The sequence below is a fragment of the Mesocricetus auratus genome, unplaced genomic scaffold, assembly GCF_017639785.1.
Source record: "Mesocricetus auratus isolate SY011 unplaced genomic scaffold, BCM_Maur_2.0 Super-Scaffold_100013, whole genome shotgun sequence".
In the NCBI taxonomy this organism is placed as follows: Eukaryota; Metazoa; Chordata; class Mammalia; order Rodentia; family Cricetidae; genus Mesocricetus; species Mesocricetus auratus.
The window spans coordinates 68,015,074-68,030,694 of NW_024429196.1; the positions used below are offsets into that span (position 1 = coordinate 68,015,074).

At 44.4% G+C, this 15,621-nt stretch overlaps 1 protein-coding gene across 4 annotated transcripts in view; it reads left to right on the plus strand.

Moving 5' to 3' along the window:
- The window catches only part of Rnf144b (ring finger protein 144B), a 149,884-nt gene extending 136,665 nt beyond the window's left edge, over window positions 1-13,219 (plus strand). For 3 of the 4 annotated variants that reach the window (XM_040755938.1, XM_040755939.1, XM_005066333.4), the window contains 2 exons: window positions 3,252-3,341; window positions 4,752-13,219. In XM_040755938.1, the coding sequence (XP_040611872.1) occupies window positions 3,252-3,341; window positions 4,752-4,892 (231 nt within the window). In that variant the 3' untranslated portion in view covers window positions 4,893-13,219. The remainder of the gene's footprint in view (window positions 1-3,251; window positions 3,342-4,751) is intronic. The other variant, XR_005880916.1, reaches the window with a different exon arrangement.
- The last annotated feature ends 2,402 nt before the right edge of the window (window positions 13,220-15,621 follow it).

Sequence of the window (15,621 nt, forward strand, 5' to 3'; positions counted from 1 at the left end):
CCGGCTCCTCCTCCTGCTTTTTGCTTCTTGCGTCCTCGTTTCCTTGGTTCTCATTTGTTCCTTGGCGCTGGGCCCTGGACCCAGTCATTGTGCATGCTAGGCAAGCACCGTGTGGCCGAGTCACCTCCCCAGCCCCACTGCTGCTTCAGACACCATGAAATCTCTTGGCATTACCTTAGGTATGCCACTCTCGCTTTCAAGACATCCTTTGTTTTAAAGGCGTTTCATGCTTTGGAGGAAATTATGTCTACCATGTAAATATCATGTAAATGTCATATAAATAGTGCATTTGTTTTATTTTACCGTTGTAACAAATGATCGCAAGCTCTGCGGCTTAAAACAACATGGAATTATGTCTGCGCATTAGAAGTGTAATATGTATCTCAGTGTAACTGGGGGGATGTTACTGACAAGCCTGCAACACTGTCGGCAGACTCTAGCTGAGAATCCCGTTCTCTGCTTTTCTATCTTGTAGAGATAGGGTTGCTTGCATTGCTAGACTTGATCCCTTTTCTGTATCTCCAAAGGCAACAGCATCGCCTCTTTCTGACCCCTTCATGGTTCTCATTCCCACTGATCACAGGCAGGAAGGATTTCCTCTCCCGTGAAATGAGATCAGACATGTTAGTATCACAGAGGACAATCCCCCACCAGGCCAAGGTCCTTCACATAGTCATACATGCAGACATGGTCACTGGAGACCGCAGCCATGAGCATCTTGGAGGGGCGTTTTGCCTCCTGCAATCAGAGAAGCTGCTGTCCCTCATCCCTGTGCTTTGTATGTCAGTGTGCCATGGTGAGCAGTGACCTCAGCTGTGGGAAGGGTGACTGAGAAGGGTGGGCTTCATCCCAATCTTTTAAAGTTTGGGGTGGTGCAAACTGCTTATGGATACTCCTGTGAGAGCAATTTGAAGCTGTAATAGGTGTCCATATTGGGGTCAGACCACAGTCACACATATCTTAGTTAGGATCACTATTGCTATGATGAAACACCATGACCAAAGAAACTTGTAAAGGAAAGGGTTTATTTGATTACTCTTCCACATCATAGTTCATCATCAGACGAAGTCAGGACAGGAAGTCAAGCAGGGCAGGGACCTGGAGGCAGGAGCTGATGCAGAAGCCATGGAGGGATGCTGCTTACTGACTTGCTCCTCATGACTTGTTCAGCCTGCTTTCATAAAGAGCCCAGGACAACCCAAGAGAAGAACTGCCCACAATGGGTCCTTCCCCATCAATCACTAATTAAGAAAATGTCCCACAGACTTGCCTACAGCCCAATCTTGTAGAGACATTTTCCCAATTGGAACTCCCTCCTCTGATAACTAGCTTGTATCAAGTGACATAAGACAGTACACACTTATGCTGCTGTCTTTTCATTGGCTCTTGCTTTTGCTGTATAGTTGGGTTTCATTCAACTAGCAGTTTGTTTGGTGCTGGAGTATCCTAAGTAGCACCGGAAAAAAGGTGTCATTAATGGAATGCCTACTGGCGCATCAGCTGAAAGTTAGGTAAACTGTTGAGGACATCGTGAGGAAACATCTCTGTGAGCTGGGACTTTTTAAAGGAAGTGCAGTAGATTGATGAGCTGCGGGTGGATGTGGAAAGAATTTAAACAGCACACACATGGTTTCCACTTTGAATAACTTTGCAACATAGTCCTTTAGATGGCAAGAGCGTGTGGTATTTTACACGATTTGCACATTCAAAAGAGATCCTAGGGTTTTCTCCTTGGTGTCCCCAGACCAGAAGCTGGGTTTCTATCCACCAGGCAGCTGAGTCCATGTGCTTCTCTTCAGGAGGGAAGAACGTAAGTGACTCAGTGTGCGCACCAGACCTCCATCCTTTGGTTGGAGTAGGTCTGGAGAATGGTGTTGTGGAGAACACTCTGTCCAGAGCCTTGTGCTGTGTGGGCCCTCGAGGTGAAATGGGTCAGATGTAGAATGTCTGATGAACACACAGACTTCAGATGTTAAAGCACGCTTTTCTGTCACTGTGCCTTGTCACCTCACTTCCTCTGCTTTAGATGAGGGCATTTCTGCAGGGTGGTATTCTGTGCCACTCAGTGGGTGTTGATGTGTTTGTGGGAAAGTTGAGAGCCTGCCACGAAGGAGGCTTTTCTGGAGCCCAAGTCTGAGACAGCCACCAGACATCTTTACCCTTGCCGTGTCAGAGGCTGAGACGGAGCCTCATGGACTTGTCACCTTCAGTTCTCTTTTCTCTTTGATGTGACCTCAGCTTCTAATCCTTTACCGTTTGGGGAGGAGCCAGCCTCCTCAGACTGACAGTCAATTCTTTCTGTTCAGAAGCTGAGCTTCCAGAGAGCCCAGTCACCTCTTGCTGCTGACACCTGCCTTCCTCTCCAGTCAGCAGGAGACATGCACGTGGCCATGCGGCCACACACGGACCGTATTCTTTCCAAGGTTTCGCATGATTTCTTTCTTACTGGTCAAGTTCAACGTCCTTAGCTTTCCCAGGTTCTCTGCTCCAGTTGACATCTTAGCCAGTTGCCATCTCCTCTATCTTTTTTGACCTTGCCTCTCTGGCTGTACCTCAGTTTCTTTAGTTTTCTTTCAAGACTCCTCACCTATTCATGAGGGTCTTCTCTGAACACATTTGTTCTCAGGCCGCTGTCCTTCTAGATAATCTCCTTGAGTTCTGTGATCCTCCCCCCATTTTTTTGTATAGTAATGCCCAAATCTTTCCTTCAAAGAGCAGGTGTAAGTAATGGGCTGCCTTTGGATGCTTGGATGTCAGGTTCAGCATGTCCAAACTGTAGTTCATCTTTACGCTCCCCACAAATCCATTTCTGAGTTATTTCTCTTGGCAATGCCATCATCTTCTTTCTCCTCAGCAGCCTTTCCCTCATCAAGTTCCTGTTTCCCTGTTTCCTTATTTCGTTCATTACTTTCTCAGCATCTCATGACTGGCTTCCCTTCTCCATCAGCTGTGAGTTGGTGGCATTTCTCACATCAGGTATGCTCCTGGCTTGTGGTTCTCATGGTCCATGGCAAACCTCTGCTAGAGCTCACCATCATTTACCTGTCAGAGATGGTTGATCAGGTCATTCCTTTTTCTGTTGCCTCAGCCAAGAGTTCATTATGATTTGTCTCCTTGGTGATTTACAGAGCTGCAAGCCATGCTGAAGAGGACAGGCTTGGGATTCCTAGGGGACGTTATTCGTATCGTTAGGTGACCACCTCTCCACTCCACATTGTTTGCTTACTGAAACTCCTCCCTTTGTGTTTCAGAATGACATTTTCCTCCGGCATTATGACAAAGGGCCGTGCAGGAATAAGCTGGGCCACTCCAGAGCATCGGTAATGTGGAACCGAACACAGGTACCCTCTCGCCTCTTTAGGGGAACATGAGATGCATTGGACTTAGGGTGGCTTCCTTGCTTTCCCATGCCCTCTTGGGAGGTTCTGGTACGAGGAGAGAGAGAACAGTGGAGCAGCCACCAGAAGCTAATTCAAGAGTGCAATTGTTGAGGGACAGAGGCACCAGAGAACTGAGCACTAGAGTGAAGCAGCCAAGTGAATACCCATGTTCTTTGCTCTAGCAAAACATGGGAGGAGTTTCCTCCAAGCAGTTAGAGCACACCAGTCATCAAAGGAGAGTTCCCCAATACTATGGGGCTCCTGCCGGGCCTCGGATCCCTCCGTACATGTCATTGTGTGTTTATGTGGCAGGTTCAAAGGGAGTTGTGGTTTGTTTTTTAATAGTGTTTTGTATTTATCAAAGGCTATGCTCCCTTTGAGGAAACCAATGCTCATATCCTAACAAGCATTATTAATGTCCCTGTGAGACTGTTGGAGAAGCCCCGATAGAGAACAAGCCAACACCCACAGTTCAGGGTTTGGAGTTAACGGTTAAGCTTGAGTTAGCCTTTTGTTTGTTCTCACCCTCAGTTTAGTCCTTTGTGGCTTTGTAGTTTGTGTCCATTTAGAACATTGCTGAATGTGCCTGAGACAGCATCCTAGTCATTCATCTAACAGACTGTTATAGACTGGGTGACTGGAACAACAAAGGTGGCTTCTTCCTAGTTGTGGATGCTGCAAGTCTGAGCTTCGGGTATCAGTGTGGGCAGGTTCTACTGAGAGTCCTTATATTAGGTACTTGTCTCAGGACTTAAAGGGGCAGGAGTTCAATTTGGCTCATGGTTTGAGGCCATAGGATCCATCGTGGTGGGGAAGACATGGCAGAGTTAATGCCGTCGGAACCTGAGGCTGGGTCTCCTTATCTCTCAGCAGAACGGGAATCGGGGAGAGGGGAGTATGAGTGTTCATCAGGCTTTCTTCTTTTTATTGTTTGCTATTCAACCCAATGCCCAGCCCATGGGATGGCATCACACATCTTCCCTTCCCAGTTAGCCCTGACTGAACATGCCCACACAGACGCATCCAGAGGTGTGTCTCTAGATGATTCCAGATCTGGACATGTGAGCAATGAGGAGTGACACTCACAGTTCTCCTCCTGTTCATAGATGACAGTTTTATTCCTGTGTCCTCCTATGGTGGAAAGCTGAGAGTGGAGGAGAGCTTTTGAGCTCCCTGGTATCATCAAGGCTCCAGAGTCGCAGCTAGGGCTCCCCTCTCCAAGTGCCATCACACGGAGGGTTAAGGTTTCAACTTGGGGACTTGGAAGGGGGAGACACACGCATTCACACCACAAAGGCCATTACACTTGGAGGCATGTACACATCTAAGATGATGTAACTTCTGAAATGGGGTTTTCTCTTCAATTCCCAGGTGGTAGGGATCCTTGTGGGATTAGGCGTTATTGCCTTGGTGACTTCGCCCTTGCTACTCCTGGCCTCTCCATGTATAATCTGCTGTGTCTGCAAGTCCTGTCGAGGCAAGAAGAAAAAGCATGATCCATCCACAACTTAGTTACCTGCACAGACATCTGGGTTATATGAGACAGCGCATCGATAAAGCCCCACTTAGTGACCTTGCCTCCTTCTCCTTGCCAAACTTTGGAAGTGCCTCTGTGTCCAGACCCTGAACTTGCCTGATAGCATTCGGTGTTAGAAAAGGCCAAATCCTGGGTGCCAGTGTTCCGGTGTATCGAGATGCAGCCCCACAGTCTGGACTGTGTCTGTGGAGCAGGCCGGGAGCTTCGCCATTGCCTGGGAAACTTAACACATCACCGTCTTGCCATCCAAAGGATCCCACCAGGCTGCTCAGCTTCCATCCAAACTTAAAGAGCCTGGGTGAATATTCAGTGTACTAATAGCATTGCTGTGCTTGGCAGCATTGCAAGCCGAGCAAAAGTCTGTGTTGATTCCACTGCCACGAGTCACATGCCAGAAACCAAGAGTCAGAGGGGAAGGACAAGACTAGCATAGTCAGAAGTTCTATGAGCAGTAGAGCTGGCTGCTTATCTCAGGAGTCGATGCACTGGCTGGCGTGTCTGTGCCAGCTACTGCGAGCACGTCTTCAGTGTTCCCACAGTGACTTGGCAGAAGCGTAATAGCTGTCTTCCTGTGTAATTTCATCTTCAGGCAGGAGAAACTGCTGTTCAGAGGGAATTGTCCCTTCCCAGGAAAAGGTTGTAACATGTAAAACAACATGGCCTAATTTAGTGTCTGTTGTTTGGCAGATATTATTCTTCTAAAGTAACCAGTGCACCACTCACAGCCTGTAGCTGTGGTCTATAAAAGTGTTTCATATGGGATGTGGGTAGGCCATCTTCAAAGCCCTTGTGGAAGATAGCGGGGTCCTTTCTTGGGCCCTAAGTGTACATTAGCAGTACACATTATAGTTTGTCCATCCGTCCATCCATCCAGAATCCATGAGACTTCCCCAGGCATGCATGGAGGTGTCCAACAGATGACACAAAGTAAGATTAGATAAAAGACTTTGTCCCTTTCTATGACTAAATGATTTATCTGTCAGCATAAAAGGTAATTGTTTTTTGCTTAGTACATGTGTGAATTTTTGTTTTAAGTTTATAACTCACCCAGGAGGGTAGATTCAAAAACAAATCTTTTAAGACAATGCCTAGTGCAATTTTATGCTGTCTGTAAAGTGATAATCAGGTTATTTACATACTTTCAGATACAATTTAGAGCAGCTCTTTGCTTAACCTAATTTAGTATCACTCTCCTGGGAGCTGTTCAGACAATCTGAGCACTTTCTATGTCCTCAAGAAACTGATAAAATGACAACAAGAGATCAAATGGAAATATTTCATGTGTCTTCAGTAGTTTGGGTTTGTGTCACCTCAGTGTGACTCACCCTGACCATTAGACCATTAGTCAGCAGACATATTTTAAAAAGATGAACATATTTTCTCTAGTGACAGGATTATACAGTTGCCATTAGCAATGCAGCCTGGTGCTTCATAAGAACAGTATGTGTTCTGTGTTAATGGAGACTTCTCCTCAAGGCAGGGAGACTATTCAGGGCCTATTCTGTTTTCCACGGTAACTTGGTGACTAGATTGTTAAACTGCTGCTATCCTGGATCTCTTATCAAAGACTGTTGCCTTGCCTCTGCAGTGGGATGTACCCTAAGTGGGGATGTATATATTCAAGGATCTTTAATTCAACCACATATATTAATAGCTGATGTATATGTACAGTACATTCATTGGCTGTGTACTTTTTTATTCACCAGTTTGTATAAAATATAGAACTCTGGAAAACTTTGGAATGGCAACCAGCTCAAATCATTTGAATCATTTATTAGAAATGTCTCCACATAAATTAGCTCTGTTTTGCATTGAATGTGTAAGCACTTGAGAAAAAAACAAAAACTCTCTTCTGAAAACATATTTCATATTAGTCCAAATATAAGTGTATGTCTCTCTGAGTGGTTAACTTGCACAGACATAGCCAACTGCCTCCCTTGAGGTGAGTGGCCTTTGTTACAGCTCAGGGCATGACAGGAATGCAACTGAATTTGGATTTTTGTATCAAGAGTGTCAGCAACGACAACAGTAGCCACCATTAGCAGATTCTCTGAGCATGGCTCTAACTGGGGCAGACTTCACGTAACCGGAACTGCTGCTGTCTCAGAAGTAAGAGCTGGTGGGTTTGGAGTAAAGGTGGAAAAGAAAGTCTGTGCTATTCCCCTGGGGAAATTGAGGGAAATTGCCTTCCAGGGATTTTTATAAAAGCATTAGTTTTGATTTTATTTTTGTTTTTGTTTTTGACTGGGAGGGGGTTTGTTTGTCAAACTGATTTTACCTAACTGGATTTTTTTTTCAATGTTGCAAAGTGCCTGAATAATAGTGTCTTCTTCCTTATGTGGCATGTTCGAACCTACTCGAGAATTTGGTAGCTAGAACCCAAGTGTGTGTATCTCTGGCACATCCCAGGGCACAACGCTAGCTTAACTCGTCTTTGCCTACAAAGACACGAGGTGGCAGCCGTGGTGGGGGAGGCTAGTGTTTTCACTCTGAGTTGTCCTCTGGGGAGTTTGCTTCCTCTGTCCCTCAGCCTCCTCCCCATCCTTTGGGAAGATTCTTATAAAAAGTGTTTGTCTGTGGCAAAAATTTTCTAGTCCATTTGAAATAGGTTTCAAAGCTCACCAGGTTTGCAACTTCCAGAAATCTCACTGGGTGCAATGGTCCATTATCCAGACCTGGCCACTTCTGGGGTTTCCCCTGCTAGAATCCACTAGAGATGACAGGTGGGATGCCGTGCAGAAGCCAGTGCCACTGTCCTGTTTGTTCATGCTGTGAGGATTTGCTCTGGATTTGAAATCTGTACTTTGAAAGTGGCCTTTGGAAAGCAAATAATTCCGCGTGAATTTTATTGTAGTTTGCATCACAAAATAGTTCTCTTCATTCAAGTGGAAAATCCCCATTGATTTTTGGATGTCCACGACTGTTTCCTGGAAGCCAAGTTTCCTCTTTAAAATTACTCAGTAACTAAGTTTGTGCTGTTTTATCCTTCTGTGCCCAGTGCGCCTAAAGGACATATCTCTCTGTCCATGAATAGATGCCTTTATGTATGTGAAACTGTACACATGTACAGCTGTGAGAGCCGGTTCCCACATGCCTTAGATGAAGGGCATTGTGTAAAGCTGTCTCAACTGATATCTACAGGCTATCGCATCTCATGTTGGTTCATGATCCAGTAAGTTTTGTCATGTGCTTACTTAAATTGCTGCTGTATTATATATATTTTTTCAATTATTTGGGAAGAAAATTGACTGTTTTAGTCTCTTTAGCCCCAATAAATGTGAGCAGGAAACCAAAAGTGTTAGTCTTTGTCCTGCACAATGTTTTGTCTTTTTTGCTAAGAACCAACTAAATTGCTATGAAATTCGAGGCTTGCAATTTACAAAAGCAACCAAAATGTATGTCTAGGTAATGATTCTTGGTGTTGTGTTTCTTGAAGAAAAAGGGGAAGTCACTCAATACAGACTCCATCATGCTGTGTGGGGAAGTTCACATCAGCAGTACACAGGGGTTGACACCACCCAGAGAAGCAATCCACAATAATATATCTTTAACCATCCTAACAAACACACCACAAACCATTGCTTTGTATCAAAGTAGGGTTGGGTAAAAATGAGGATTAGACTGAAAGCCAAGGTCAGTTCTAACCTTCTGAAAACCTCTTAGAAGGTTTCCTTGTTATGAATTTAAAGAAAGGAATTACATGAGAGTATTTGCTTATGGCCATTTCCATTTGATTAGTATTCAGGGCAGGATTCCCATAAGGTTGAATGCCAGAAGTTGGTTAACAGCTAGGCCTTGTGTCTTTGCAGGGCTGGAGATTTCCTTTATTGAACTAGTGTCGCCTATTTGCTAATGTTATATTCTCCTTTCAGTGTTACCTGACATTTACAACCAACTGACTATTTTAAATTTCACTTTGTAATAACTCAGTCTGTGGGGGGGGGAGTAAGATCATGTAAAACATTTGGGGTTATAGCTTTTTAATTTTCTTAATCATCTCCTAGAATGCCAACATTAGTGAATTTTCAAAGTATGCTTGCTATTTTCTAAGCTTCAATTTGCATTCCCAAAGAAATATTGAATGAACCATTTCATAAAGCAGCGAGTTTAATCAGTGCCCTAGCCAGCAAACTTGTTGCAATGTAAATTATGCATCTAGTGAATCTGGAGAATTATGATTAGGTTTTCCTGCAATTCAATTATTTTCACTTGTTAGATAATAAATCTATTTTATCTTTAGGCCCTAAAGAGCATGTCCAGATCTGGATTATGAGAAAGAAATGCATTTCTTATAATTATCATAACTTTAGGGAATTACAACTTTTTATATTTTTATGTAAGTTATTTAAAGAATTTGGGGAATCTTCACAGGAGAAGATTCATATCCATTTCTCAGAGAAAACAATGGGCAAGTAATGTCCTTGTCAACCCAAGGGTCAGATATTGAATGGCAACCCGAAAAAGAGTGCAAGCCTTCCTCAAAGGATTATAGTGCCCTAACATACCTGATTTTATATATGTGTGTGTGTACACACTATCAATGGAGGTATAGTTTTATATATTTGTTTATAGATATGTACACACACATACATATATATGAAGTTATCATAGTTAAAGTTTCTGTGTGTGGTAACATTCCCATAGTAAGTGGTACTCATGAAATCAAGCCCATCCCCCATCCCATTATCCCTGAGACTTGCCTGGAGAAGGACAGGTGATGGAGGGTGATTTGCTACAGAAATAACAAGGTCACTTGCTAATGTCAGAACACAACATTCACCAAGGTCACATACTTCAGACACAGATTACCTGCTTCTTTCTACAAGCACATTTCCGCAGTTCCCTTTCCATGCACACATGTGTATACATGCCAGACTCAGAGAGATAGTTAACACAGATCCAGATCCTCTCCTGGAATCATTACCAACTTGTGCTTCAGTGAGTGTGTGGCCGGTTATTACGTGAACCAACTTAACAGTTTCAGATACTAGAACCGAGCTTCTAATGAACCTACAGAATAGTTTTCTGATGTATATGAAATTGTACTTTGTATTTCATTTTCTGCCTTAATGGTTTTCAATTTTAACAGTGCTATATTGATTCTCATTTTTGCCTTTGTTCCCCAAGCTATCAGCAGTTTATTACAATAGGATCCTGCACATTGTTTATCAATTCTAGTACCTGAATATCTACCCACCAACTTACCAACACACACAGCCATGAATTGGGAGAAGCAAGAACTATTCTTCCCCCCTTCTGCGTATAGCAGCTTGTCAGTCCTGAGCCAGAGTGACATCACTTTTCAACACTCATCCTGAGTGGAAGTTGGACTGACTTAAATTCAAACACATCCTATTATAAAAAAATCACTAGGGCTGGAGAGATTGTTCAGTGGTCAAGAACAACACTAAGAGGTCTTCCAGAGGTCCTGAATTCAATTCCCAGCAACCACATAATGGCTTACAACCATCTGTAATGAAATCTAGTGCCCTCTTCAGACCTGCAGGCATACATGCAGAACACTGTATATAATAAAAATATAAAGAAATTTCTTACCAAAAAGCCACAAATTACAAGTATCTTAATAGAACTTGCTACCAAATGCTGTGAAAACTGCCTTCACATAGGTTCTCTCTCTCTCTCTCTCTCTCTCTCTCTCTCTCTCTCTCTCTTTCTCTCTCTCTATCTATCTATCTATCTATCTATCTATCTATCTATCTCTCTATCTCTTCATACCTGGTGAGCCAACTGATGGTTTTGGGCATGATGGTGGCTCTCTTGGCATGGATGGGACACAGATGAATATCGTCAAACAAACTCACCAGATACTACTCTCCTCTAGCCTTCCAAAGCACAGCAGTAGCTGCACTCTGCCTGCCTGGAAATCTCTCACTAGTTCTGGAAAGGCAGCTTTGGGATCAGCTAGTTGTTTTTCTGATTATTCTCTCAATGGTCATGGTCATAGGCCTGTTTTGGTGACATTCTTTGGCCCATTTGTAGAGGGCACACTTCTCCTGTCCAACTTTCCCATCAGTGACCTTAGGAGCAGTTTGATTATATTTCCTTTCACCCAAAGAAACAAAGACAATACTTTCCCAAGTACCATGAAGCCACTCTGTGCCCCTTTTGGTTTCTTTGTATGCTAATTAATGTCAGACCAGGCACTTGATGAAGAAACTAAGTCTGTCTTCCAGCTCTGTATTGGCCTGCCATGATATATCTCCTTTTGTGATGGGAGTACCTGGGTGGCTGACATGAATACTACTGAACACATTCAAATAGACACTAGCTTTCCTTGAGGTGAGTTATAAAATTGATCATTGATTAGCATGGACTTACATTTTGAACCCAAGTCAATTTGTTCAAGAGCAAACGAATTTTTAAAGTTCACCCAGACCCCTAATCGGCTTCAGACTGGTTTGTTCCAAGTTCCAGCTTGGCGCTGGGACTTTGACATACCAGGGGCACGTGAATGAGCACTGGAAGAGGGCTGGAAAATATGGTGTCACAATCTATTTGCCTTTCCTGCCCTTTGCCAATCCAGGAGATGTTGGATTGGGACTAATAGCTCTGTTTGCAGAGAAGGTTTCAGTTCCAGCCTAGTTCTACTCTTGACTGCTGGTGTGGGCTGGAGACAACTGTCCATTAGATGTGTCATTTGGTTAGGTCAGGAGGACTGGGTGGAATCCTCAATGCCAGCGCTCTTCTAAGTGGTGTTTGTGAGGGAGGCAAGAGGAGTAGAGCCACAATGGCGTGTGTACATGTCACTGTTTGGCGGCGGGTGAACGCTGAGCCAGTGTTGTGTAACGGTGTCCTCTGAGATCGAAACATTCCATCCTGCAAGGGAAGCTGCTTAAGCAGGCAATCAGAGATCCCTGTGTCATAGCTTCACATGCCTGCTGTCAGAGATAGACCAGTGAATGGTAATGGGGACCAGGTCTTGTCCTAGAAAGCCCTGCGATGGGTCTCTTTTTACCTTCCCATTGGTTGGAATCACATCACATGTCCAGTCTTTGCTGCAAGAAGTCTGGGAAAGTACAACCCTAGAATATCCAGGCTGTCACGGCTGACAGGTGTTTCTGTAAGATGCAAGGGGTTTGGGAGAGCTAGCTGGGAGAATTGGCTGCAGTGGCCAGTTTTGTTTTTAGGTGGAGCTAGAAATCTGCCTCCTCTGATATCTACCTTTGGTGGTGGTTAAGCTCTGTAAGGCGTCCTTGAAGAAGACTGGGGTATAGCTCAGTGCAGGCTGCTGTCCAGTGTATATCTCATCTCCACACTAACCAACAAGTAAACCATCCAACCCAGAAAGGCTACACACATGACCACAGGATAACATCTCAGCCACTATGGAACCTCTCTGCGATGGTGGTGCCAGAAAGGGTTATGCAGACTGCTGATGGGGAACTGTCACCAGCATCCCTGCTTGACTATGGAGCCTGCATTCTGAAACAGCAGCATGCTAGACAACATGTGCCTGCTGTGCAAGAGCTGGCTCGGCCATCTTGGGTAAGACCAAAAGCCTTCAGACTGGGTTTAAGGCCTGCTCCACAAGAGGGAATTCATCTCTAGGACTGTAAGCCAGGACAAAAGCTCATGGCTGGGGAGGTCACAGGTTGCGGTGGGAAGTAACTTCTATGGTTTTTACTATGTGGGTGTGATGAGCCTGTCAAACTGCCCTCTAAACGTTTATTTTTACACTCATAGGCCATAGATCACAGCTGTCAACCTCAACTCAGAGTGACTGGTGAATCTCCTGAACAAGCAACTGTTTCTTAGAGGTAGATGAACATCTATACAGTTACTCCCCCTCCAAGGCTTGGTGATCTCTGTGGAGGAAGGGGCAGAAAGAATGTGAGCGATGAAGGAAGGGGTAGAGAGATTTGTAACAGTTTTCTCCAAGATTGAAGAATTCCAATGTATAGAGAAGTTCCTCGAGCAGGAAGGTAAACAACTCAAGGTAGCTCCAGGAAGTCCCTGAAACTGACCAGAATCACTAGGCCCCTCCTTGCAAGAAGTAGGCAATCAAACCAGAGAGTCCGTCTGACACTAGCGGAACAGAGCTGCTAAGCCTAGACCAGCTTCCTGGAAGAAGGAAAAACCAGCTGAGCTGCCTGGAAGAGGGTTAAACCAATGGAGGCACCTGGGAAGGACACTCTCCAACCTGCGGAGTGGCCTGCAGGCTGTACAATGTTCCTAGCTCTAAAAGCTGTCACCCATGCTGGGGTGGGCTTTGGTGATGCAACTGTCTTTGAGTCATTTCTGTTTCTGTAAGTAAACCCAATAAAATTCACTGGCTCACCAAGTTGGACTTCGCTGGTTATCTGTACTTTGTTCTGTTGGCGGTTCTCTATCTGGGGTGAGTAGATGTGAACGTTGCATCTCCCCAGAAAAAAATTTTGTCACACAACAGCCAGACATGGTTCTAAAAGGAGTCACCTAGATGAAGTTGGCAGTTCTGTTTGTGAGCAGGTAGAACCTCTTTGAACAAGTATTGTCTTTATAGTTTAAAAAGAAATGCTCCTGTATGCCACTTTTCATAAATATTTCCCAAATAAAACAATGTTCTGTTCAGTTACAATATGATAGACAGCTAAAGAGAAAAAAAATACTTGTTTTAAATCATCCTAATTTTTTTTTCCGATACAGTAGCTTTTTTTTTTAATCTCGTAGCCAAGCTACCCTCAGATTTGCTCAGTGGACAAAGATGGCCTTGATTCTGATCCTCCTGCTTCCATCTCCCAGGTGCTAGGAAGCATTGCAAGGTGTTCACCACCATGTCCAGCTTATGCAATACTGGGAACTAAACCCAGGGCTTCATGCATGTTAGGTAAGCAAATTAACTCAAACCTATGATTTTTGCTAGGGAAAGTTACATTAAAAAACAAAACAAGGTCTGGTGTAGTAGCACTCTCAGAGACAGACAGATCTCTGTGAGTTCCAGGCCAGCCTTGTCTACAAAGTGAGTTAGTTCCAGGACAATGTTACACAGTGAGAGACCCAGGACCCAGAAGATTCCTGAACTGCAGCCCCTACACAGACCCTGAACAGCTTGGCTCTGAGCTCCAACCCAGTGAAAGAAACATACCCCAGATTTGGGACCTGAGCCAGTGAAAAAGACACTTTATCCCTAAATCTGGAGCCAGGGAAAAATACCCTAATCTGAAACACACCCTGCTCCTAGAATCTTCCTCTAAAATTGGAGCCTAAAAGTCAAAAAGAACCATAGAAATAAATGCAGTTTGACCTTGAAATCGGAGCCATTTCTGCCCCTGACACAAAACCAAACCATCTCTGAGCAGGGAAAACTGACCAATCCTTGAGTAGTAAGGGGGGGGGGGTAACCTTTGGGGGGGGCAGTGAAGTAGTAACCACTAATCTAGAGGCATGATTCCCCATAGACTTTCAGCCTAGGGAAGTAGTAACCCCTGACCTAGAACCTACTTTGACCTTTTCTAGACCTTAGCCCATGGGGGCAGCCAATCCCAAGCCTGCAGTCTTGGAATTCCCCCATGGGGACAGCCAATCCCAAGCCTGCAAGCTTGGAATCCCCCAAATCTTCCCCTCTGTAAAAATCCCCTTCCCTCCCTGGTCTGGGTCGTTCCTGTTCGGCTCTTGTCACTGTTGTTGTGCTGCTGTGTCATTGCTGCCATTGTTGTTTCAGGCAGACAGAGGGACCCAAGTTAACTCGAAAATAAAGGTTCTTTGTTTTTGCATTGGAGTTGGTTTCATGGAGGTGATTTGTGTTCTGAAATACACAGAAAAACACTATTTCAAATAACCAAAGGCCAAGCAAACAAACAAAAGCAAAAACAAAGCAAACAAACAAAACAAACACTTGCATTTTTATGGTGACTTTCTGTTTGGAATTGGTGTTTTGTTGATGTTATTTGTTTGGAGACAGGCTCTCATCTAGCCCAGGATGACCCTTGAACTCACAATCATCCTCCAGCCTCAGTCTTCTGTGTGCTAAGATCACAGGCAAGCAGTGCTATCCCCAGTTTAAACAGTGCTGGAGCTTGAGCTCAAGGCTTCCTAAATGCCAGCCAGACAAGCACTTTACCGCTATGGCGGTTTGAATGTAATTGACCCCCATAATCTCACAGGGAGTGGCACTATTAGGAGGCGTGGCTTTGTTGGAGTGGGTATGGCCTTGCTGGAGGAAGTGTATCACCGTGGGAGCAGGCTTTGAGGGTTCCTATGCTTCCATTGTCTCAATCAACTTACTATTATTGCCTGTAAAATTCTCAGCTATTTCTCCAGTACCATGTCTGTCTGCATGCCACCGTGTCTCGCCGTGATGACAATGCCAACACCTCAATTAAATGTTCTCCTTTATAAGAACCCCTGTGGTGGTGGTGTCTCTTCACAGCAATAGAACATTGACTAAGACACTAGTCCCCAGCCCTACATGGTGCCTTTGAAACATTTTCTTTTACTCTTCCTATTATTTCAGAACGAGGTTATCAACATGCCCAACTTTACAGAATGAAGATGGGACTGTGGGGTAAGTGGCATGCCACAAAGGAGGCATCTAACAGATAAGTGGAACGGCCACACCCTCAGTTCACATTCCACGGGACCCACCCTGGCGTCTCTCACTAGTGTTTAAAAGTTGGGGGGCTTTGTTCATTTGTTTAGAGACAGAGTTTCTCTGTGTAGTCCTGGGCTGTTTTAGAAGTCACAGAGATCTGTCTGTCTCTGCCT